This window comes from Phanerochaete carnosa (assembly GCF_000300595.1).
Source record: "Phanerochaete carnosa HHB-10118-sp unplaced genomic scaffold PHACAscaffold_2, whole genome shotgun sequence".
In the NCBI taxonomy this organism is placed as follows: Eukaryota; Fungi; Basidiomycota; class Agaricomycetes; order Polyporales; family Phanerochaetaceae; genus Phanerochaete; species Phanerochaete carnosa.
In genome coordinates this window covers 2,970,841-2,993,147 of record NW_006767629.1, presented here as the reverse complement: position 1 = coordinate 2,993,147, position 22,307 = coordinate 2,970,841, and the positions used below count along the sequence as shown (strand labels likewise).

At 58.3% G+C, this 22,307-nt stretch overlaps 5 protein-coding genes across 5 annotated transcripts; 2 read left to right on the top strand and 3 right to left on the bottom strand.

Annotated features, from left to right (window-relative positions):
- Positions 1–592: 592 nt before the first annotated feature.
- On the bottom strand, positions 593–2,592 carry PHACADRAFT_181665 (uncharacterized protein). Its single transcript, XM_007392182.1, has 7 exons — positions 2,220–2,592; positions 2,023–2,171; positions 1,600–1,928; positions 1,388–1,546; positions 1,253–1,328; positions 901–1,199; positions 593–848 (listed from the first exon to the last, which is right to left on the bottom strand). The coding sequence occupies exons 1-6, from the start codon at positions 2,577–2,579 to the stop codon at positions 1,142–1,144; spliced, it is 1,131 nt and encodes a 376-aa protein (XP_007392244.1). The 5' UTR covers positions 2,580–2,592; the 3' UTR covers positions 593–848; positions 901–1,141.
- Positions 2,593–2,729: 137 nt separating this feature from the next.
- Positions 2,730–3,709, top strand: PHACADRAFT_137765 (uncharacterized protein). Its single transcript, XM_007392181.1, has 5 exons — positions 2,730–2,973; positions 3,029–3,047; positions 3,103–3,153; positions 3,208–3,268; positions 3,317–3,709. Exons 1-5 carry the CDS (start codon positions 2,760–2,762, stop codon positions 3,362–3,364), a joined length of 393 nt encoding a protein of 130 aa, XP_007392243.1. The 5' UTR covers positions 2,730–2,759; the 3' UTR covers positions 3,365–3,709.
- PHACADRAFT_181664 (uncharacterized protein) lies at positions 3,686–4,609 on the top strand (the record flags this gene model as incomplete). The annotated part of the gene is given in 5 exon segments (XM_007392180.1): positions 3,686–3,780; positions 3,836–3,956; positions 4,003–4,091; positions 4,144–4,254; positions 4,274–4,609. 5 exon segments carry the CDS (start codon positions 3,686–3,688, stop codon positions 4,575–4,577), a joined length of 720 nt encoding a protein of 239 aa, XP_007392242.1. The 3' UTR covers positions 4,578–4,609.
- Positions 4,610–4,687: 78 nt separating this feature from the next.
- PHACADRAFT_170270 (uncharacterized protein) lies at positions 4,688–13,164 on the bottom strand. Its single transcript, XM_007392179.1, has 9 exons — positions 12,651–13,164; positions 11,489–12,570; positions 11,364–11,420; positions 11,163–11,309; positions 9,361–11,110; positions 8,932–9,248; positions 8,727–8,858; positions 8,423–8,668; positions 4,688–8,376 (listed from the first exon to the last, which is right to left on the bottom strand). Exons 1-9 carry the CDS (start codon positions 12,697–12,699, stop codon positions 8,053–8,055), a joined length of 4,104 nt encoding a protein of 1,367 aa, XP_007392241.1. The 5' UTR covers positions 12,700–13,164; the 3' UTR covers positions 4,688–8,052.
- A 797-nt stretch (positions 13,165–13,961) lies between these two features.
- On the bottom strand, positions 13,962–18,020 carry PHACADRAFT_250335 (uncharacterized protein). The gene is made up of 5 exons (XM_007392178.1): positions 17,357–18,020; positions 17,135–17,285; positions 16,995–17,070; positions 15,657–16,932; positions 13,962–15,549 (listed from the first exon to the last, which is right to left on the bottom strand). Exons 1-5 carry the CDS (start codon positions 17,689–17,691, stop codon positions 15,537–15,539), a joined length of 1,851 nt encoding a protein of 616 aa, XP_007392240.1. The 5' UTR covers positions 17,692–18,020; the 3' UTR covers positions 13,962–15,536.
- Between the last annotated feature and the right edge of the window lie 4,287 nt (positions 18,021–22,307).

The following is a 22,307-nucleotide window of genomic DNA, read 5'->3' as shown; positions in this document are numbered from 1 at the left end:
ACGGCACGACGAAATGTAGCATGCGGGCGCGTAGAACGTGACGGCGATGGTATGGCGTGCACCGGGTAACCGCCATCTCGCTGCTCCTATCTTGCTTGGCGTTGCTGACAAACCTTACAAAGGCCTAACCTGGCAGCCGTCTGACACCACCGCTAAGGACACACAGCTTCTGCTGATGATTTGTGGCGAGCCAGGGCGTTCCAGTGACGACCACAACGCGGATCGTGCTTCTCTTCCCGAAGCCTGACGGCTGTTCGCGTACCCGTGGATCCGAAGTTATCAGGCTGAATTGCGTCCTGCAGGCGAAAGCAGCTGGAGCATGAAGAGATCATTGCTCACAACATCAGGCGCATACTTATCAACAGGTTCCTGCCAGGCTGCAGCAACTCAATGGGAGCGATCACGACGCAGTCCCCGAGACACGTTCTTACTGTGAACTTAGTGAATTTCTCAACGTCAACTCGGGCCCTGGCAGGTAAGCTTACTATGACGTGTTACGTCCATTAGTCAAACATGAGCAGCGAGACGTTATTTTACTGAGTTTGATGAGCTGCCGTGTAATCATTAACAAGCTGAGTACATACAGCGAGGCTTACCTTTGCATGCCGACGTTGAAATTTTTCGTCGTGAGTAAGATCTATCACACTGCGGCGCAAGCTTTGGCTGGTGCTGATCCATGTATTGCGATGACGTTGCGACTCGGGTCTCGAGGATGATTATTCCAGACGCCACAACGGGACCGCCGCTTCTCTCGAAAAGTGGCGCATTGGTCATTCATGTGCTTCCGCAGGTGGATGAGGTCGTGCAAGCTTGGAAGATTGAATGCGGAGGCCTGGCTGGTGAGCAAGCTGACCGATCGTCAATGCAAAATTCACCCATGCATCCTGTGCAAAGCCTGACCTAGGCTGATTGCCAAAAACTTGTCGATACCGTAATCGATTTTGCGTCAGAGGTCCTAGGTTCGCGTTCAGCGTCTCTTGCATCCTGGGTAAAGGTCTCTAGTATTCCACGAAGCACATCACAGCACAATATAGTAGACGAATTAAACAGAGTAAAGGGACTGTACCAAAAAAAAGCTGTATCTTAGAGCAGGTAAGCAAGAAGCAGGGATAGCAATACACAGCAGAATTAGCGTCGGCGTCTAGGCCTTCGCTGCCTTCAGTAATTCCAGGTAATGTCGCTCGTAAGCCTTGGCGGTGCTGTGAAGATTGCAATTAGTCGAGATCTAATGCTGTAAATGCACACGACGGACCTCAGCAATGCAGCCGCCAAACCCGTGAAAGTCTGCACCGGGCTCTTTGCACGTTTGAAGCCAAATACGTTGTAGGCTAAAGACAGGGACAAGTCTCAAGCTGTGTTCGTTAATCTGCATGTGTGCGATACTCACAGACAAAAATGAGATCCATGAGGAGCTTCCACCTGCTCATCAGGATCCAATAATCCTTCCTCTGTAGACGTGCTAGCTCCGTCTCGTCTATCTTTGACGCCGTAGGATTCGATTTGGCTGTGGCACCTCTCAAGGACTCTGTGTAAGATCTTGACTCCACTACAGGACATGTGAGTGGCGAGATCATGGCATGTTAAGGTGTAGTGTCGTACCTTGATGCTGTTGTTCGATGATGACGCTTCGCTCTACCGCGTTTTCGACAAGGTTCATAAGCGTAGTTAGGAGCCAACACCAGTCCGCGTAGTACGCTGCACGCTCCCCAGTGCGCCTACCAATGAGGCCCAAACGCGAGAACGTGGCAATGTCATCAGAAACGCCGTTCATCAGCTCTACAAGTGTCGGTGGCGGAGAATGCAGAATGGTGTGCAGAAGTGGTCGCTTCTTGCCTTTGGACTTGGTACCTCCGAAAGCTTCGTCTAGATGATGTCGGGCCTGAACAGACGTCAAAGGTCCGAGCCAGTTAAACAGGATAAGACATTTCCTATTCGAACGCAATCAGCTTGGGCTGTACAAGGTTCAGAGGCATTGAAGACGCGCGGCGCGGCGTCCGACAAGTGAGATCCACTGAGGCATACCTGGTGAGCGAGAAGCCCGCTATCCCAGACTCTAGCCGCTTTGTCATCTCGGCCTCCCATGGTGGCCGTTTTGTATGCCTGAACAAGGATGACTTTGCCAGTGTAGTATGGAAGAGGAGGTACAGGCGCATGATATATTGTAATATTTTCTATTCACATATGAGTACGGGCGGATATATGCAAAAATGAAAACGTACAAATGCCTTATCCCGTCCATAGCTTGTCTTGAGCATGTCTCGCCAAATCTCCGTAGCTCGCACTCTGCTCTTTTCGCGTTCTTGGACAGCCTCTGCTACCTCCTCATTGATCAAGTTAGGCTGGTTCTCGAGCAGCTCTTCCTTGGGGGTATATATGTCACTTCCGTACACTTGTGAGCCTGAAGCCGTTGACCTTCGGGGCGTACGCGGTGGATGCTGCGAGAGCGGGTTCATCTGGATTGAACCACCCGACGAGGAGCCAAATGAGTTGAAGTATTCGCTGTCTTGCAAAGAGGCGGCCGACGACGCCATCGACGATGTATGGTCGTGTGCCGCATGCGGGAAGGATATTGAGGACATGGCTGTTAGCGGTGACTCTGTCGACGCGACGGAAGCAAGCAGCCAAACACGCGCCACGTGAAATTGCCGCTTACGTCCGCAGACGCCTGGCGATCGCGACCCTGCCATTTGCGGACAGAGCTTGAGAGCCTTCGCTGGGACTAACAAGTCTTGGAAGGGTCGTCTCGCCTCTCGTTCGCCATGATGTCGCCCACAGGCCTCCGCTCGCCCTCGAACCCTCGCTCAGCCGCTGCGTCACCCCGACCGTCGTTCGATTCGGATCTGCTACGAGCCTATATGAAGAAGCTGCTGCAGTCAACACTGCAGACCGCAACCTGGCCACCGGCGCGTGAGCGAGACAGGGTAAAGGCATGGATGAAAGAGATTGGGGAGCGCGTTAAAGAACGCATGCTTGGTGCGCTTTACAGGGTGTACATGCAAGGGTCACGCTTATGCAGTAGCCATTGCAGAGATTCAACCGCGTGGATAGTATGTGGCCCCGGCGTATAGTTCTAGTTGCATGCTGATACCAATGACGGTCTAGTAAGTACATCGTCATGACGCAAATCAACGAAAATTTGGGGCAGGGAGGAAGGTGTGTAGCTCATGCTGGCACGAAGGCTCGAGCTGAATGTGTCATTCCTCTTAGGGCTGACATGGTCTGCCACTGGGAAGACACAGACACTGTGGCACAAGAAATGTTTGCAAACGTGAGTGCTGTTAGTCCCTCGAGCTTCGAGATAACTCATAGTCTCCAGGAATCAATAATATGTATATGTGTTGCGTTCGCTGTGCGGACAATATGACTATCCAGGTCGCGTGCATACTTCCATCGTCGTCAATATCTTATGCTATACCTCAACACGATGGGACGGATATACCCACAATTTCGGCCGTTGACATGTGTTGGATAGAGCGCGCAGGAAATAGTGTATGTTATGGTGTGGAGCACATCGCTATCTTACTCTTATAATTGTAATAGACACTGTAAACTTCAGATGTTTCAGGTGCTTGACGCGGCAACATAGCGCTGCTTTCTAGTGGAAGCATCAAAAATGCTCCTAAGACGCAAGTTGCATGCCGATTTGCTTGTACAGCGACCTCCATCTCGTGAAATCCTCTGAGAGATGTCAGCTACCGACGACCTTTCTGGCAGCGAGATACAAGCCAAATTGCGCGCCTTCGTCGCCGCAGATCCTTTACGTGGATGGGACGACGCATGGTCTGTGCTGCGGCTCGGATAGGGGTCGTTGAACACTCACTCCTCTCATCACAAGGAAAGCGAGCATCACACCGTGGGATGCCGGGGATGTCCAGCCGCCTTTACGAGACCTCCTTGGTTCCCGCGAGCTGAAGCTCCCTACAACCGGCCGTGCCCTCGTTCCCGGATGTGGTAAAGTAAGTAACTCATCACTACAGCGAGCGAGTATCTTAAGCGTCACAGGGCTATGACGCACCTTTCATAGCAGCTACGACAGGTCTCGACACGCTCGCCGTTGACATCTCCCCGACGGCGGTAAAATTGGCAGAAGAGTCAGTGCCAAGTTACTCTGTCTCAGCTGACCACTCTTACAAGCTGAAGCAGATCGCTAGCCCAGCTCAATTTGCCAAGCGCCGTGAAAGTTAGTTTCGAGCTCAAGGACTTCTTCAGTCTTGGTAGCTCCGAGGAGAATTACGACCTCATATACGACTATACGTATGCTATTTTCGTCCAGCAAAATAAATCTGCAGCCCAGCTTAATGATATTGTTACGAAGATTTTTCGTTTGCATCCCGCTGTCATGTCGTACCAAGTGGGGTCAATTGATGTCGCGCATGGTCAAGCCGGGTGGCTATCTGGTCACGCTCATCTTCCCTATCGACCCGCCACGAAGCTATGGTCCACCTTACTACGTGAGGCCTGAACATTACGTCGAAGTCCTCGGAGATGGATGGGAGAAGGTGGTGGACGAAGTCTCGGAAGTGAGCTCTGCGACTCACAAAGGCAGGGAGCGTCTTGTAGTCTGGAAGAAGCTGTAACACTGTCGGAAGATTAAAATACTAATGCAAGGAAGCGAAGATCTCAACAAAATCGGCCGTAGAAATTCAACCTCAACAGATCTACGATTGGTTGTGGCGAGACTCGGGGCGCTTATAATGGGCGGCCCGACGCTTTCCTAATATGGGAAATAGCACGTGGCAAATTTTGGGATGGAATGCGGGCGTGAACACCGAGCCGGACGCTCGCATTCTCTCTCCTGCTCGTCGCTCGTCTCCGTCGGGTGTTTCGATGTCCCGCAATGTCGTGCAACAACTCAAGCTAGCGACTAAGCTCCTACGGCCACCATGTGTCTCAGCAGCGGCTCGGGCTCTGCACTCGTCTTCACGCTGTCGGTTCGCGGCTGCCCTCGGGCAGACCCAGTCACTGGACCTGGTGGAGGCACCTACAACCGCTCGAAAACCCATGGAGAAACTGAAGAAGCGAAGATACGATGATCTCGTCATCATTCTGGCCCAGGATAAACCTCAGCCTGCGCAGGTCTGGGGCCGGTACGTCGACTTGCTCAGCATAGTAGGCCCGGAACAGGTACCTTTGGAGACTCACCAACTCGTCTTGCGCAAGTCTACCCTCTCACCTGCGGAGTCCCGCAAGGAATTGTACGCACGGATCGCGGCCAAGAAGCGTTCGCGCGTCCCTCACATCCACGAGATCCGCTACCAGGCTATCATCAGCAACATTCGGGAGGCAGGGTACGCGCCAGATGTGGAAGACTATCACTTCATTCTGGAGCAGTTTGCGGCAGTAGGGCATCATGTAGGGGCTCTGCAGGTCCTACAGGAGATGACACACCTCAAGCTCGAGAAGACTCACAAGACCTACGGCCTCTGTCTCACGGCTTTGGCTCACCGGCTCACACTACCCATATACCACTCAGAGCGAGAGAGGATGGTCCAAGCTATGACCCAGATCTGTCTCAAGCTCGTGAACGAGATGTGGGCCAACCAGGTTCCGATAACCGCGTTTAATGTTGACTTGACATTGCGTGTTTTGAAGGAGACTATGGACTTTGAAGCTTTCCAGAAGCTTTTACGCGTAGCCTATGGTATCGACCTTGCATACCCGGACCGCCCTCCATTGGATTATTGGGACCAGAACGCGACTACAGACGGTTCAGCTTCTGACATCCGAAACCCCCCAGTCCAACAGCCTTTCTCGACTGCTGCATTGAACAGCGCGCTGGACTTCCTTGGTCGAATAGAGAATATATCAAAGCTCGTACAAACATTCGAGGTACTGACCACACCCCTGCCGACAAACGCTATCACGAGCTCCGAATCCGCTTATGCAGACGACGAGGACGAGGATTTCGGTGTTAACAACCCTCTCATCACATCTTACACCCCTCCACACGCGTTGCCGAACACTACCAGCTATCAGCTGATGTTAAAATGGCTGTCTCGCGCCGGACGCGCGACGCTCGCTCGCCACTATCTTATACAGGTCATGGAACAGGATCGGCTGGTCGACAGACACCTACGCGGGGAGTGCATGCTAAAACGCAAGGGCGAAATATTTGCCCCGCATCTCGGCATAACACAGTACATGTTCCTCCCCATCCTGGGCGAGGCTAATCGCCACAGGGACATCGAGATGCTCCGCTTTGTTATAGTGAAGATGCGGAGGGCTCTACGGAGAAAGCGGGCTGATCTCGAGTATTACACGGAGGTCCAGAAGAGGTGGAGAGAGGAGGAGGAAGCCCTGCGTGAGGGCTGGCGAGACGCCGCTCCTCACACGGGTACAACATTGGAAGCTTCAGGCGATCCAGCAGGACTATCGCCGCCAGAGCCCACGCCTACCCCTGGCCCTTCGACAACAGCTTCGAGCAGCTCCTCGCCCCCAACGTCACCATCGTCACAGGATCCTGTGATAGAAACCCCATTCCAACCTGTGCCAGAGCCTGACCCTGCGGAAGAGGCGATTAAGCTTCGTCGCGAGAAGATCTTTGACGTCGACGTACATCTCGCGATCCTGCGACGGGACAAGGCTTACATCGGGGAACTCGAACGGAGAGCCGTTGACACGCTCGGTCGCTCCGTGCAGCGGGTGAAGGAGCGGCTTGGGAGGCGCATTTGGGGCAGCAAGAATATCTACTTACGTTCTGTGAACAGGCGAACGCGTCTTTCGCGTGACGTATGGCGAGAAATTGTGCGCTTCAGGCCGACACGTGCAGTGCCGGAGCGTGAGGAGCCTAAAGTCCACCGCCACCTGCGGGCGCCACCAGGCTATGTCGCGGCCCAGCTAGGGTTTTTCACTCCTTCCAGCCCTTCTCGGGAGGATCGTCTTCATCAACGAAGTGCGTCTACAACAACCTCCCAGGGTGCAGTTACCGTAACTGCTCTCAGCGGGATCGTCTCTCCTACGGATGCTTCTTCCGAGCCAAGCGTCACTACGACGGACTTGAAGAATGCAGCGCCCACGCAAAGTGACTCCAGCTGAGCAAGGACAGATATCGCTGCCGTATCTATGTATTTGTCACATCTGTCTGTTGAGCTACGTGCTGGGATCTGACTCTTCCTTTCTCACGTCGCTCCAGTGCTCTCGTCAAACTTCTTGCACCTAGCAGTGCCTTGCGGCTCGCCGATTTGTCCCGCACTACATGCTATACCAGATGCCCTGATCTATCACGACACAGTATGCGAGGGCGCCAAATACACCACATCCACGTACACATCTAGCATGCAATGATATCTCTCGTCAAGTCTCTGCCGTCGGGTCGACTCGGCTCGTGTTAGACCGGGTGTTCGAACCTTGTACGCAAAACCCAACTCCGCGAACGTCGTTCCGCCGGGGGGTGCGAACTCTGCATAGTTGCCCAGATCCCCAGGACCCTGTGTCAGCGCTGTATGTTTTGCCCGGTGTGCTGCTGAAGCCTCATGTTTGCCAGGGTCGAGAGCGTTCGCGAGCCCGCGCAATATCAGGAACATGCCAATCTAACGTTTAGGTTGCGGATGTCCTGCGCGGCAGAGCCTCTGAAGTGATACTGTCCTACCTGTGCTGTTCTAGGAAGAGCTGTCACGGGGGCCCCGGGGTCCTCGGGGCGTGGGGATTACTCCGGCTGGGTTTACCCATGTGAGGCTTGTAGTCGTAATAAGGCAGTCCAGCCGCATGCATTATCGGGAGTTGTAACTTATCGCAGGTGATGGATACGGGCACGGGACACGGATCCGAAGTCATTTCTGCGCATTGCGCAAAACGAGAGAGGGGGAGATGGGGGAGAACAAAGATGCGAGATGGGCGACCCGACTTGATAAATGGAACAGAATTATCAAAAAAAAGGTGTTCGAATAAAACACAAAGACGGGGGGCAGACAGCGATGAATAGCACTACGACGTGAGAACATCAGAAGGACGCAGATGGGATATACGATTAAGTTACCAGACAAGACAAAGCAGTTTACAATCGTATAAAGGGGGACAATTGTGGTTTTAGAGGAGAAACTTAAAAGCTTCGATTTAGATGAATGGAGATGCGGCGGTGGTGGTAGTTGGCCGCAGCGGAGTGCTCGTTCGGCCATCCAATCGTCGCATCTCCCTCTCGAGCTTGTCCATCCCAGACGCCCCGAGCCCCGCTCTGGCGCGTGACGACCCGCGCACGCCGTGTTTGTCGAAGAGGTACGTCAGCAGGTTCTTTTTGTCCTCGGGCAGCGGGTCGAGCAGCGCGAACAGGTGCGCCTCGTCGCGGAGGACGAGCTGCGCCGCGATGATGGACGCGGCGGCGGCCTCCCTCACGACCAACGATGAGTCGGACGACGTGTCTGTCAGAGCCTGCCAGACAAGCTTCCATCAGCGTGATAGGGGCGAGCGAAGTTACGGTGGGACCTACCGACGTGAGGGTGATCCTCAGACGGGGCAGTTCATCTTCGAGCACTTCTTTCGGAAGCTGCAGGACGAACTTGCCCAGCGCAATCAGTCCGAACGCATAGGTTCCGTTGCTAATCTCCACGTCTGCCGCGGATGGCGCAGATGGGTTCCGGTACGCACGCAGACTGGCGTGCATGGTCGTCAGGCCATAGACCGGCTCGATGCGGGACGCGAGCACGTCCCTAAAATTAGTGGTGGCCTGCAAGACCTGACGGCGCAGAAGGCTCCGTCAGAAGCAGAGTAAGGGAGCACAGGGACGAGCGCACCGTCGCATTCCCGCAGCTTCGCACCTTGAGCAGCAAAGCGAATATGTCAGCTTCCCGGCCTTCCAAGAGGGGTGCTTGATGTTCTAGCATTTCCCACAGAACAATCAAACCGTACTCCAGTTCGGAAGTACTCTGGAAGAGAAGCCGCAGACGAATACATAATGAATACCTCATTCTGTGATCAGCAGTGATTAAATGGACGTACCCTGGTAGGGTCCAAACACAGGACTAGGGCGGCAAAGAGTCGTTCGAACGCCTTGCCCTGTACCCACAGGTCCGTCTTGAGCCCAGGCAGGGTGTGTGAGCTCCCAAACAAGGGCGACGGACTCAGAGGTCCTCCGGAAAAGTCCGGGCTGATGGGCGAAATAGGTTCGTTCGCTGGGTTCTCCCTGCAGAAGAGGGCGAGCTTCTGGAGCACGAGGACGTCCGCGGGACCGCGCTCCAACGCGGCGATGTATCCTCTAAGCTCCTCTTTACGATCGGCATGCTCCCCGGCTCTGTACCCAGGGTCATCGTTCACGACTGTGAGAGAAAAGGACGAGTCAGCTTATTCATTCCGTCGCGGTTTGATAGATAAAATTGGGAGGGGAGCTCTGGGCCCCCCGTTGCTGGGCCCAAGCGGAGGGGAACTTACGTGACATGCGCTTCCGCCACCAGACATTGTCGTACGTTTGTCCGTTGATCATGTCGAACGGGGACGTCGTCGCGCGCGCCTTGTAGGCAGGACTGTCCTGGAACAGTGCCGCCTTCCGCATGAGGGCCGCGTTCGTGGTGGTGGGAGGCGTCCGTGGATGCTGGAGCGAGCCGGCCCCTGCGCCCTGTAACGAAGATCCCGCGCTGTCGTTTAGGCTCCTCTGCGAGATTGGCTCGCTGGTAGAGCTACGAAGCAGGAGGGGCGCGACGCCCGCCTCCGGATGCTCGTCCTCCGGGTCGACCAGCTCCAAGAGACGCTCTGCAGCACTCTCGGCCTGCTCTGCACGTGCACGCATCGCGTCCTCGACTATCGGCTGAGGAATGCCGGCAGGCGGAGAGCTCGTGCCTGTGGAAAGGGCATTCGAAAGCGGCTGCCGCGAGCCGCTCGAGCGCGGCGAAATAGACGCTGCAGACTTGGGCTGCTGGGGAGTGGCCTCGCCGCCGGGCGGGTACACTTCGAACGGCGTCGAGAAGGAGACGGGGTTGACGGACGTGTCGAGGTCCATGTCCGAGTCGCTGTCCTCCGGGATCGGAATATTTGATGCCAGAAGGAGCGAGTCGTCCGCTGAACCGTGCAGGCCGGCGATGTTGATCGACTCACGGTACGCATGGAGGGGCTGCGTCCGCGGCGTCGACACGCCAAGCGAGAAAGGCGACCCCGGCGTCGGGGACGACGGTAGCGCCGTCTGGCTGGCGCGCCTGAGGATCGAGATGCCATTGAGCGAGCCGGAGATGGGCGAGCTGGTGAGGGGCGACGACACACGACGGCGGTAGGTTGGGTCGGGCGTGGGAGAGGACGGAGAGGATGGGACCACAGGCTCGCGGGCCTGGCCTCTGCTGGGGACGAAGCCGGAGTTGGTCGAGCGGGGCAATGTGCCGGTCGAAACCACTCTGGCTCTCGGCGGAGACGGGGCCTGAGCACCGCGTCCAATAGGCGAGGCCGCTCTGCCTGGGCCAGACGGCCCGCCGCTGCTGCTCAGAGACGGAGACGCCGGGCGTTTCGCAGGAGGGGAGGTCGTGCGTGCGGCCGAAGTGGCCTGATGCCTTAGCGTTGGAGGCGCAGTAGCGATGGCCTTGGCCTTTGCGCGGCTGGCTGCGATGGCCGCTGCGACGCTCGACTTCTTCACCTGCGGCGTAGACACGGCTGCGGCAAGTCCGGCGAGCAGCTGAGGGTCAGGGCATGCCCTTTCGAGCTGCTTGCGCGATGTCGCATCGAGTGACTCGAAGATGGGTCGCCCTCGATCCTGCCACACGCCCTCAAACCCCCAGAACGACTGCCGTGTAATCTCCTTGACCGCAGGGTTCGGGTCGCTGAGGCCCTTCTTGAGACACTTTTCGAACGTCTCAACCCCGCCGATGGCCTCTATTGAATGACGTGCGCGGAGGCCGTGCGCTGCCAAGTAGGTTTTAATGTGTCCCATGGCGTAGGTTCGTGTCTGGACCGACTTGTCCGCAACAGCATTGGACAAAAGAGGCAGGATAATCCGGGGGAGCGGGGAAGTGTGATTCATGATGGTCGTGACCGTCGCTTGTGACTGCTGCGCGATGATTTTCTTCGTAAGGCTGGCCAATTTGAGAAGGTTTATGTACAGCGTCTCGCAGAGCGGGTCGATAGCGGCACCGAGCGTAATCGCGAGCTCCGAATACAAAGAGCATGTATTCGCAGCCACAGTCGTACGTAAGCTGACCAGCTACAATCAAGAGTTAGCCGCCTAAACTCGAGCATATGCGCATACAACGAACCGTTTTCAAAGAAGCGTCGATGAAACCATTTTTCAGCCCTTGCAGGAAGGTCTCCGTGAACCGTTCGTGAACATCGCCCTTGAGCATGCCTCTGACACGTAAGACAGCCCGTTCCCGCTGCGCCCAGTTGTGCTCGTCTTCCTTGCCCTGTCTCACCGTTGAGCTGTGTCGCCGTGCGAGAAAGAGAGACGTAACACACACCTCAAAACACTTCAGCATAGACGTAAACTCGTTCTCCAAGTCTCGACTCGACGCGATCTGTTCGAGCGGTGTGTCAGTCCCACAAAAACTGGGGGAAAAAAAGGGAGGCTTTGCCGACTACTCACGTAGACGGCCTTGGCCTCGGAGCCGCCGCCCGCCGTGGCGTCTGGCACGGGCGAGACCAGCGCAGAGCGGCTCGCAGGCCTCGCAAACTTGTCCATGCTCTGGGTGCTGACCGAGCGCGACATGCTGCGTCCCGGGCCGGGCGTCTTGTTCGTGCTCGGCGGGACATGCGCGCCGGGGGCATCGCCGTTCTCGGAGCCCGCCTCGCTCGCGAGCGGCGGAGTGCGCGCGCCGCCGCCGCCACCGCCACCGCCGGCCGCGAGGAGCCGTGCGGTGACGTTCTCGACGGTGCCCTTGCGCACGCCCTTCTTGGCCATCTCCTTCTTGAGGTCGGCGCGCGCGGCGTCGGTGACGCCGGGGCCGGTGAAGAGCTCGACGACGGAGGCCTGGGCCTGCTGGCGCACGTTGCTGTCCGCGTCCTCGAGCAGGTCGACGAGGGCCGGCAGGTACGGGCGCAGCGGGAAGTGGTGGTGCGCGCGCCGGAGCTGCGCGAGCGCGAGGATCGCCTGCTCGCGCACGCGCCAGACCTTGCTCGTCAGGCCGAGCTCCTTGAAGTGCCGCTCGAAGATCGCCAGCGGGGTCTCCGGCCCCCCCTTGCCGTCGCGCGCGGTGCGCACGGACGAGCCCGGGCCCGCGCAGCGGAAGGCGTACCCGCCGAGCAGCACAAGGGACTCGCGCGCCCGCTCGCGTGCGCGGTCCCGGCTGTCGCCCAGACGGTCGAGGGCGCCGCCGGCGGGGAGGAGCGCGTTCAGGACTTGGCGGAGCATCGGCACGTCGATGAGGGTCGAGCCGACAGAGGACGTGCTGGCATGTGGCGACGTTGACTGAGACGCGGCAAGTCCTGGCCGGCTGATGAGGAGAGGAAGCAGCGGCGGGATGGCAGAGATGGTTGCGGTGGTGAGGTGTTGGTTAGGTGTGCGGAGGCATGCTTTGAGGACCGTCAGAAGGTCGTCGGGGTTGGGTATCTGGGACGCGCCGGGGTTAGGCTCTCGAGCGCATGTAACGAGCGTATTACGACGCACCTCGACACCCGCCTCAAACTCTGCCTGCAGCTTTGTGACAGCATCGACTCTAACATCAACGTCTGCATGCGCATCGCGTCGATCCCAACAAGGCGACGAACGAGTCAGTGGTCGCTCGGACGGCAGCAACAAGGACACGGACCATTAGATCTACAAAGGTTGACGAGCCTTTCCAGCGGGGAGTCGCTCATGATGGCGCGAGACAGGGTATATAAGACCTGCGGCCTTGTAAAGTTTCGAGAAGGGGCGGGGTAGGAGCAGCGTCGTCGTTCGGCGGAGAGACACGACAGAAGCGTGCGATCTGAGTCGGAACACGGAGAAGCGCAGAACGCGAGCACGGGCTGGTGGTTGGAAGGCAGCTGCGCAGGACGAAGAGGTCGCCGAGGATGCTGCCTAAGGAGAGGAAAGGAGTGTGTCAGCAGCAAGAGCGGGACGGGACTCGGTGGCCAGCGCGAGATGGGGCGAGGACACGGTTGGCGGCAGCGTCGGCCTCGGGCGCCTGGCGCTGTGCTCGCTGATCCCGGTCACGTCGCCCACACTCGCAAACAAGCATCGCCCAGGTAGCGCCCGTTGACCGACCGCCTAGGCCAGGCCGGAAGCCAATCTGCCGCTGCTCGAGCGAGAAAGGCTCACCCGAGCTGAGCTGAGATGCTCACGCACAGCAGGATAAAAATTAAAATCGGCCATTCAACCCGAGAAGCGCGTCATTTCAGCGAGAGGACAACGATCTCTCACCCGCGGAATATTCAAACCGCGCACACCGCCGCCGCCTGCGCACCCAATAATAAAATAAAATACAAAAAGTCCGCGACACGGGCGACGCAGGTCGCGCACTGGGTGATGAATTGCTGTGCTGGCGCCACAAAGGCTGCCTGGCACGACTCGGACTCGATCCGCGCGCTGGCGACCGCGTCCGACGTGGACTGCCCTGCCACCGCATCAGCCCGCAAGAGCCCGCGAGCCGAGGGAGCCCCCAGCGGAGGCGTGACCGCGACCGCCTGCGCACAGAGAGCTGACCTCAGCCTGCTCCCCGCACATCTTTTGACATGCCCTGCCCCCTGCTGATCCCAGGTCGCTGGCCCGCAGCTCCCTCGGGCACGTCCTAGGTTCAGTCATCGCCGAGTCCGCTGTCAGGACATTAATATTGCCAACGCCAACCAACAGCCCCGCTTGCTAAACATATCACACATCATCCGCTCTCTGCTCAACACACCTCGTCATGCCTCCATGCCGCCATCTCGACCGCAGGCACACACCGCAGCTGGCATCCCATCCAGATCGTAGAAACAGTGTCTCCATCAGCAGATTTCCTTTGTCTTACTTTGCATGCTGTGTGTGCCGTCACCTGCGCATCAGCAGCCTTGTGCTCGCACACCAAATATTGAAATTCTCCTCGGCTCGCTCGCGCGTGCTGCTAAGCGCATTTTCAACGAGATGACATTTGCTGTGTGGAGTCAACGTTCTATGGACATGGGTATATCGGTGATGGAGGACAGAGAGAAACGAAATGATACGTATGCTACATCGAAAGAGAGAGCTGTAATTAAGAATTGCAAAAAATGGTCGTATGTTACTTCGATTATATGCAGTCAAGCGCGCGGGGGTAGTAGAGGGTAGCCGGTATGGTTATACGGGAAATGAAATGCAAAAGACAGGAATGGAATGCAATTTGCGGGCGTGCGACATGCGGATGGCAGGGAAAAGGGAACTTGATGTGATTACGGAGAGAGCGACGGTTGGGATCTTCTGATACGAACGAGCGGCGGCGGTACTTGGGTGAGTGAGAGAGTGAGAGAGTGAGAGCGAGAGGTCATGCGAGACACGAGGCACGCATTAAGACGATTCGGGATCCGTGGATGAAAGGGCGGAAAGCCAGGCGGACATTGGCGCGTCGGCCGCTGACGTGAGGGCTGGTGATGATCGTTGGCGAGGAGGGGGCCAAAAGCCGTGCAAGCCTTGCTGCTGATCCGGCCCAAACGAGCGTGCCCGAGGGGCCAAAAAAGACAGAAAAACTGATGGATCGAAGGACAACGAGGGTGAAAGGGATGCGCCCCAACTGGCAAAGCAAAAGTGCACGGATGCTGCGATGACGGCACGGCGCAATCAGCACGGGCGGGGCGGGGTCAGGGTTGGGACAAGGTTGGCTGCTACGTGCGAAATTGGTGCAAAAGGAAGAATCAAGGAAGCCAGTGTGGGATCAAATCACAGAATCGCCACAAAGCCAGAGGAGAACTCAAGCGGGCCAAGCGGACCAACAGCGGCCGTGTGCATGCGAAAGAAAACTGCTTGTAATGCGATGCAGGATGTTTTAACACATGAAGAGAAAAGCTGAAGAGGCGATGCGCGAATGATGATGAACAGCGACGAAAACAGAACGTACAGATCCAGAGACAAGCGTCCTCCATGTGCAGTATCACCCCCCTCCATGATGTGACCATGCGCGGACCCCGCACGGGGACAGCCCATCATCGCCAGGGTCCTGCGAGCTCGAGGCACCCAGACCCGCCAGTGTGGCAGGCGGGCCATCCATCGAGCGAGTGCACCCCGTCTGATATCGACCATCGTGCGCAGACATGAGCTGGCAGTGTCCGCGGCGTGATGCGAGAATCGTCCGCAACCAGAAGGCGTCCGTTCCGCATGCCTTCCACCGCTCCCACCACAGCACCATGTCGCAAGGGTTCCTATCCATGGGCCTCTCCTGTCCATCTCCCCATCGTGGCATCTGCCCTGCCTTTGCGGCGGAGCCCGATGTCATATCACCGCCTCAACAATACCACCTTCCCTTTCCGTACCATTCTTCTCGTCGACGATGGGGACCGGGATATACAACAGCAACAGATAGCAAGAAAACAATGTCCGATTGCGAGAAGAGGTCTAGAGCGCGCGAGTCGGCAGAGGAATGTAGGAGAAGGTCTAGGAAGAGCTCCGAGGAGCCCGTCATAGATCCCCGTGTTTAGTGTATTGCGGGATATGCTCGTTCATCTGCACGAAGCCGAAGTCCGGCGAGACTAGAGTGGTTTAACGCGGGTTAGTGGCGAATTCTATAGGAACAAGAGACGTTTGCGAATAGACTGTGGTTAACATGCTGTTTCAAGCAGACGCATGGGAAGGGGCGGGGGAGGGGGGAGCAAGGAAAGGCTAGACTTACTCACATCTGTTAATATCCGCGCTCTCGCCCGCCTGACCATAGCCGTCCGCTCCGGGTGTGTTCGCCGTCGAGGAGCTGCCCGAGAGGCTCGACGCGCTCGTGCTCGGCCGCACACTGCGTCCATACATCCCGTGCGAACTTTGCGGGTGATGAGCGCTGCTGTGGTGATCGTCGACCGCACCGTACGCAAAGTCAGCCTGAGCCGGGTTGAAGCCATACGTGTCGCTGACCGAGCTCATGCCCATCATATTCCGCACCCGTGGGATTGCCGAGTGATCGTCACCAGGGTGAGGCGACGTTGACGGACGCTCCGAGTGTGCCGAATGCGGCGGGTGCTCAGAGTAGGGCGAAGGGTACGGCGACATGGCGTGGCTGTGCCGTCGGTCTCGTCGGACACTAAGCGAGCCTGGATTGTACTGTGACGCCTTTGACGACGGCGGTCGCGACGAAGCCGGAGTCAATGGACGGTGGGAAGAGCCAGGACGAGAATATTCAAACGGATGAGCGCCTGTCTCATCGTACGGCGTGGAGATCGAGGACATTGAAGACACGCTGTAGCCCGTTGCAGGCCGACTGTCTGGCGACGTGCCACCAGCATGTGCAGAACGGGGGATGGACGCGTAGGAGCTGGGATAAGAATTAATGCTAGTCGGAGGCCTTGAGCCGTATCCTCCTGCGCCGCCAGACGTATTTGGGTTCAAAAGGCTGGACAGGCTACCCGAAGAATGACCGTTAGAGCCACCGTTCGAGAATCCCCAGCTGGATTGCTCCGAGTGAGAGTATGCAGAGCTCGGCGAGGGCAGGAGCATATCCCGCCCGTTCCCAGCCGACGCTCCGCTCGAATACGACGACAACGGCGTGAATGCCGTGTTCGACGACGGCGGCGGGTCGTCCGCTGGGGTCAGCGGGTAGTGGTGCGAGTACATGCCACTGTGAGAGTGTGCAGACAAGGTGGGCGGGTGGGGATCCGAAGGTACCGTGAGTGGAGGTAGGGCTGCCCGAGGGTAACTGGTACCCCAGCCAGCAGCAGTCGACTGCGTCAGCGGGGTGAAGGACCCTGGTGCGGAAAATCCGCGTGCGCGCCTGCCAGGCGAACCAGGGCCGCTAGGAACACCCAAGCTGTGCGGGTTCATTCCGACAGCAGATCTGGGCGGGGGTATGACGGGCACATCGACGTTACTGTCGCGCTTTCGGGGTTTGGGCAAGCGCGGTGGTACGCGCCGCTTGAAGTTCGCGACCACCTCAGGAGGTGAATGCCGGTTGAGCGTGGGGTGAGCTGCGAAGATCAGTAATTGTAAGCTTACACCGGCCCCGTTCACACGGAATAATCTCACGTACACCAGGTACTCGCGTCAGGGTCATCGATGGCTGGGTCGACGTTGCGCAGGTTGACCTTGCGCATGAAGCCGTAGATCTAGAACGACGCCGATGTTGAGATCAGGGCGTTGGTGAGCAGTGGTGTGAAAGAGACAGCTCACGTTCAATTGCCGCGAAAAACTTGCAAAGCGCGATTGACGATAGACACTGGGGAGGACATGGAGAGCAAGCTGTTCTGGCCGTTCGACGATGATGTGCTCCCCGGCGGGATCCCAGCGGATCATGTGGTGGTTCTCTGGCCGCTCGAGAAGACTGCGGGCGCGAGGAAGACGAGGCACGAGCGTCAGCAGGCAACAGGTCAGGTAAGCGGGATCTGCACGCACGCGTAGAGTTTGGTCAAGAACGTCGCCTGAGGTTTGGTCGGTTGAGGTGGGACGCCGTCTTGCTTTGTGCCGGTTGGCGAGTCTTGCTTTGGGGAGGAGGCTGTTTGGGACGACGGCGAGTTGGACTCGGTGTCGTGTGTCGGGCTGGACTGGTCCTGGTCCTGGACAGAGGAGCCGTTGGTGGTGGTCGGGGAGCTGTTGTTCTGGGTGACGAGCTGGGGTGGGTACATGACGCCGCCGGTGTTGGAGGAACCGCCCTGGAGCTGGAAGTGGGAGTGGCCGTTGGTGTCCGGTCGCTGGTACTGGCGACCGTAGGTGGGGTAGAGGTCTGCCATGGGATGGGGAGGGTCGGTGCCCGGGAAGAGCAAGGAGGGATTGGCAGAAGAGAAGGGAGGAGGGCCGGGAGATGCAGATGTTCTAGTCGCGGAAGCCTGCCAGATATAAGCGAAGGCGAAAGGTTGGTGAGGAATGCAATTGTTTAGACGCCGGGGTGGGAGAGGACGAGAGCTGACGGACGGTGACGGAGGCTGTCACGACGACGGGACGAGGACAAAGAGCACGCGGAGAGTCTGGCGGTGGATTTAATTCGAGGACCGAACGGGGAGTACGTAAACCGCGCAAACCCTCCTGAGATCGAGCACCCGCTTGCCCAACTCGGGCTCTCTCACTCGCGGGCAAACCTAGGCCAATTGACGACACCAGAGTGCTGCTGCTGCTGATGCCGCGGTATGCAGAGCCCAGATGCAGGGCACTGCCGGTTCTGATGTGCGTCTGATGATGATGAACACTCAAAGGCCGGGCAGCGAGGCGAGCGACGAGCGACTACTGACGGCCTGAGCGAGTGTCGAGTCGTCGCGAAATAAGACAAAAAAACCAGATCTCGTCACGACGCCCTGCCCGCCGAACGTGTCCGTATCCCCGGATACCTCCTCCTCGATTTGGCGGACGCTTTTGCCACCCCTGCACATCTCCGGGGTCCCACCCCGCCCCGCCGCCGTGACTCATTTACGCTGTGACGCTCGCCAGCCTGATCCTATCCCGTCACGCCGCGCAGGCCTCTACAAGGTTTGCTGGAAACTTTCCATCTGAACGCTCTCTCGCTCAATCTGATCGAACGTCGACGCGTCCAACGACCGCCTCCGGACGCTGACCGCGCATGGCTTATCCTGCCAGTCACGAGCACCGCTGACGAGGCGAGCATGTCTGCTGGCCACTGCTGAGCCTGCTGCCGCTGCTGCAGCAGTCAGCGACTGCCTCGGCCAACTCCATTCCTCGGAACTCGCCATCGCTCCAACTCTCCCACTGCGGCCGCCACGACTGGCCCCCGTGCCCTCCGTGTCTAAACGCGCCACACCATGCCATCGCTCGGGCAGTCGGCCGATCCTGACTGTTGAATTCACTCGCGAGATCTGCCCAGTCTGCCCAGTGTCCGCTGCGCTCTCCCGTGGGCCCTTATCCCCTATCATCGTCCACCTCGCGAGCCACGAGGGCCACGGCCCACTCCACACCAGCACTCGTCTCTCCAGGCCCATTCATTCCGGCGGCATGTCGGCAGGCGGGCAGACGAGCAAACGCTCTGCTGGGATCTGACCCGTCTTCGTCCCATTGGGCGATCGCGTTCGAGGGTGAGCACCCTTGCTTCCGCCTCTGTTGCGCGTGCTTCCCACGGACCCTGGACTCGTTCTCTCGGGCCTTCTGCCTCCTTCCGTCAAGAGGCAATTCACCGGGTCTATTTGCCGGCAAGCTTCTCCCCTCCGCCATCCCCATCTTGGGCTTCTGCCCCATCTGTCCAACAGCCTCCATCGACTCTGCCCAGTCTCGAGCTCCTCTCGTAAGCGGGGGCTCATTGGGCCACACCCCCCTGTGCCAGCACTCTATCGCAATTTGGCGCATCGACGCGTCGCGCGTGCGTCCTTATCGTGCCACTCGGCCTCTCGCGCAGACATTCAGTCGCGCCATCAAGCTGCAGCAGGGTCGGGGCAGGCATCCATGCATGGACTGACCACAACACGGGGCAGGCTGAGAGTCACGCATCCAATTGACACCGCCACGCTTTGTTAATAATCTGTTCCCAAAGTAGACGCTATTGGCTCCCATCTCATCTTCATCTAACAGGCAGATGCGCTAGCCGCATATGAAAGCATAGAGAGACGAAAATGCACACGGTGCCGTACACGGGCGGCCGCTGCACGAGTCTGGACGGTGGTGCTCGCTGAGGTGAATGGCGCGAACCGCTGCTGCATGAGGGAGCGCCCTAGTAAGCTTTGGCAGGGCCACCGCGGACGTACGAAGCTTCCTGCGGCATCATCTCTTCTCGCCTCTCCTGCTTCGCGGTCCCCTGCGACGGCGAGAAGAAGAACTTCTTTCGCGTGCCCCTCCCCCGTCGATCAGTCGCGTGCCGGTACCACAACTGCTCGCTGTGCCCCATCGTCGTCCCGATTCGAGTAGCCGCCAGGGATTGTGGCGCCTTCGCTGTCCCACTCGTGCGCTCGCGACCGCGCGACCGCCCTGAGCTCGCGCCCGCCGACTGATGTCACACACGCAAAAGGGTGTGCGTCGACGCGGCTCCCACTCTAATCATCTCGTGCCCTAGGATTCGCTCGCGCTGGGCAGGTTCTCGCGCCTGCCTTCGCCGCGAGGGGCTTCTATGCCACTCTGCCATGCCGGCGGAGCACATGCCGTCGCGCCGTTCCCTCTGCATGTCAGGCTCCGCGGCCGCGACCGCGCAGGCGCACGTTGCTAGCGGACGGTCGTCGGTGATCTGCACCCTGCCGTATACGGTGCCATCCCATCTCATTTCCTCGGTGCAGGCTCCAGAGATCCTCGGATGGCGCCGTGCGCGCAGCTGACACCAGTCGTCTGGGCCTGGGGGTGATTGCCCCATATGCACATACGCATTCGTGCAGGCTGACACACACGCACGCGCACGCGCGCGCGGGGTGCGCGCCCCTCTCTGCAATGTCGCGAGCTGTCGTCTCGGTGTGCCGTCCCAACCCACCTCCGCCGGAACATCACCTCCGTTGCTGTTCGTTTATATTGCTCGCAGACAGACCCCCGTCGCCGTGTTCGACGAGGGGGCACTTCTTCTTGCACGCGCGTGGTACACACGCCCTTCGGCCGCCGCGCCGCGGAAAGTGGTCACCTTGCTCGCGATGCAATGATGGGGCAGGCGTGTGGGGGAACGACAACACGGAGAAGCGCGCGTGCACGGAGCGGACGGCGGGGGCGTGCGTTACGTGCTTGCGTGCGTGCGCCTCCGTCCGTCGATCGCCCGCTGTCTGTTCGTTTTGGCGCGCTTGCGCTTGGCGGAAGAAGAGTGTTACTTCCGCCGCGGACGCCGTGCCGCGGCACTGCCGTTTCGTGTGGGGTCGTCCCCCGGAAGCAAAAAAGTACGCGCGCGCGTGTGCGCGCACACCGGGTGATCGTGCGTGGGAAAGTGATTTGGTTCGTGCACCCCCAATCGTGATGCTCCCCGTTTTGATTTGTGTTTGATTTGGTGTGGCCCACGTCGCGGCAGCGCCCGAGGGCCCGCTTGATGGGAACCGCATCGATGAGGAAGGTGAGAACGGTAGGAGGCGCCGTGGGATTCTTCCATAAGCACGGGGGCAGAGGATGCTCAGGCAGCGTGCCCTTTGCCCCGTGGCTGCAGGCCAGGAGTAACTGCGAAGCCTCCGGGGCGAGGGGCACGCTGGACGGTTCGCGAGAAGTGACCTGTGCTAATTGCCATGTGCGCAGAGAAGAGTCGCGGTCGTTCGCTGGGGATGACATCGTCTGGGCGTCGGCGTCCGGCGCCCTCCAAGTCATGTTTGTGTCATTTGCGACTTGCTGCAAGCTACTTTTGAGCACCGGCGATCGTGGGCTGACGCGGAGGCGAGCAGAGGGCGGAACCGACTTCTGTCTTCGATCGCCCCGTCCGAGAGAGGAAGCTCCATGCTTACCCCAGCCTACTCCTAAAGTCTAACAGCCTGCCCGCCAGCGACAAGATATGTCCGCTTTAATTGCAAAGTTCAGGCGTTCGGTCGCTCGCTTGGCCATGTTCCCCTCCAAGCCCAGTATTCCCAATTGCTCCTTCATCCAAGTGCACTTTGCGCGCACCACACTCATAAGAGCGGGCACTATGCGGTGTAATGACGACGTCCCTCGTCTGAGGTTCTCATCTGGGTGCATCACGCGGGCACACATTCATTCCCCTCTGACGATTTCCGGATGTGCGCTCCGGTCTTCGAACACCACCAGGAACGTGAGAACTTGTCGCTTCGCTTGCCTATGACACGATGAGCAGCGGCCGTGCGGTATGTCATCTGTGCGCTTCCGCGGAGTTGATGCCGACGCTCGCCAGGTTACAAGCCAATTAGACGTCAAAGTCTTCTAGAGGGACAGACGTCAAAGTTATCCGTGTGCGGAAGGCCTTCCTGCATTTGATGGTCTCCAACCTTCGGTTCCATGCTTCCCTCGCAGATATTGTACCGTAGCCTCCCCCGCTGTCAGGGCTATTCAGATTGTTGAGCATACCACTAGAAGACAGAGGACTGAACAATCAACGTCAGCTTTTATGATGGGTCACAGCCTACCGGTGTGTTATAACTGCATGCTCCAACAATTATGCTGATCAAAAACAATTCCACAGCACCTTCTCGCGAGATGCCCCTAACGCCTGTGGGACCAAGTCGACATATTGTTAGGGTGCCTATCATTCCTCCTGCCTATCGTCTGCTTCGCAGAAGCCACACGCACGGGGCAACAATCTCCATCTTTTACGAAATCATGCTCCGGTCTCTGCCTTGCGACACTGGCGAGACCCACAGGTTCTCCCACAGCCTATGAGTAATCCACAGTCAGGGGCGCACGGCACACATGTCTCCCGCTTTGTACGACATGTGTTTGTGTCACGGACCCAAGGATCTCAGCTTGCGCCCAGGCTGTGCACATCTGCCCCTTCGCTCAAACTGCG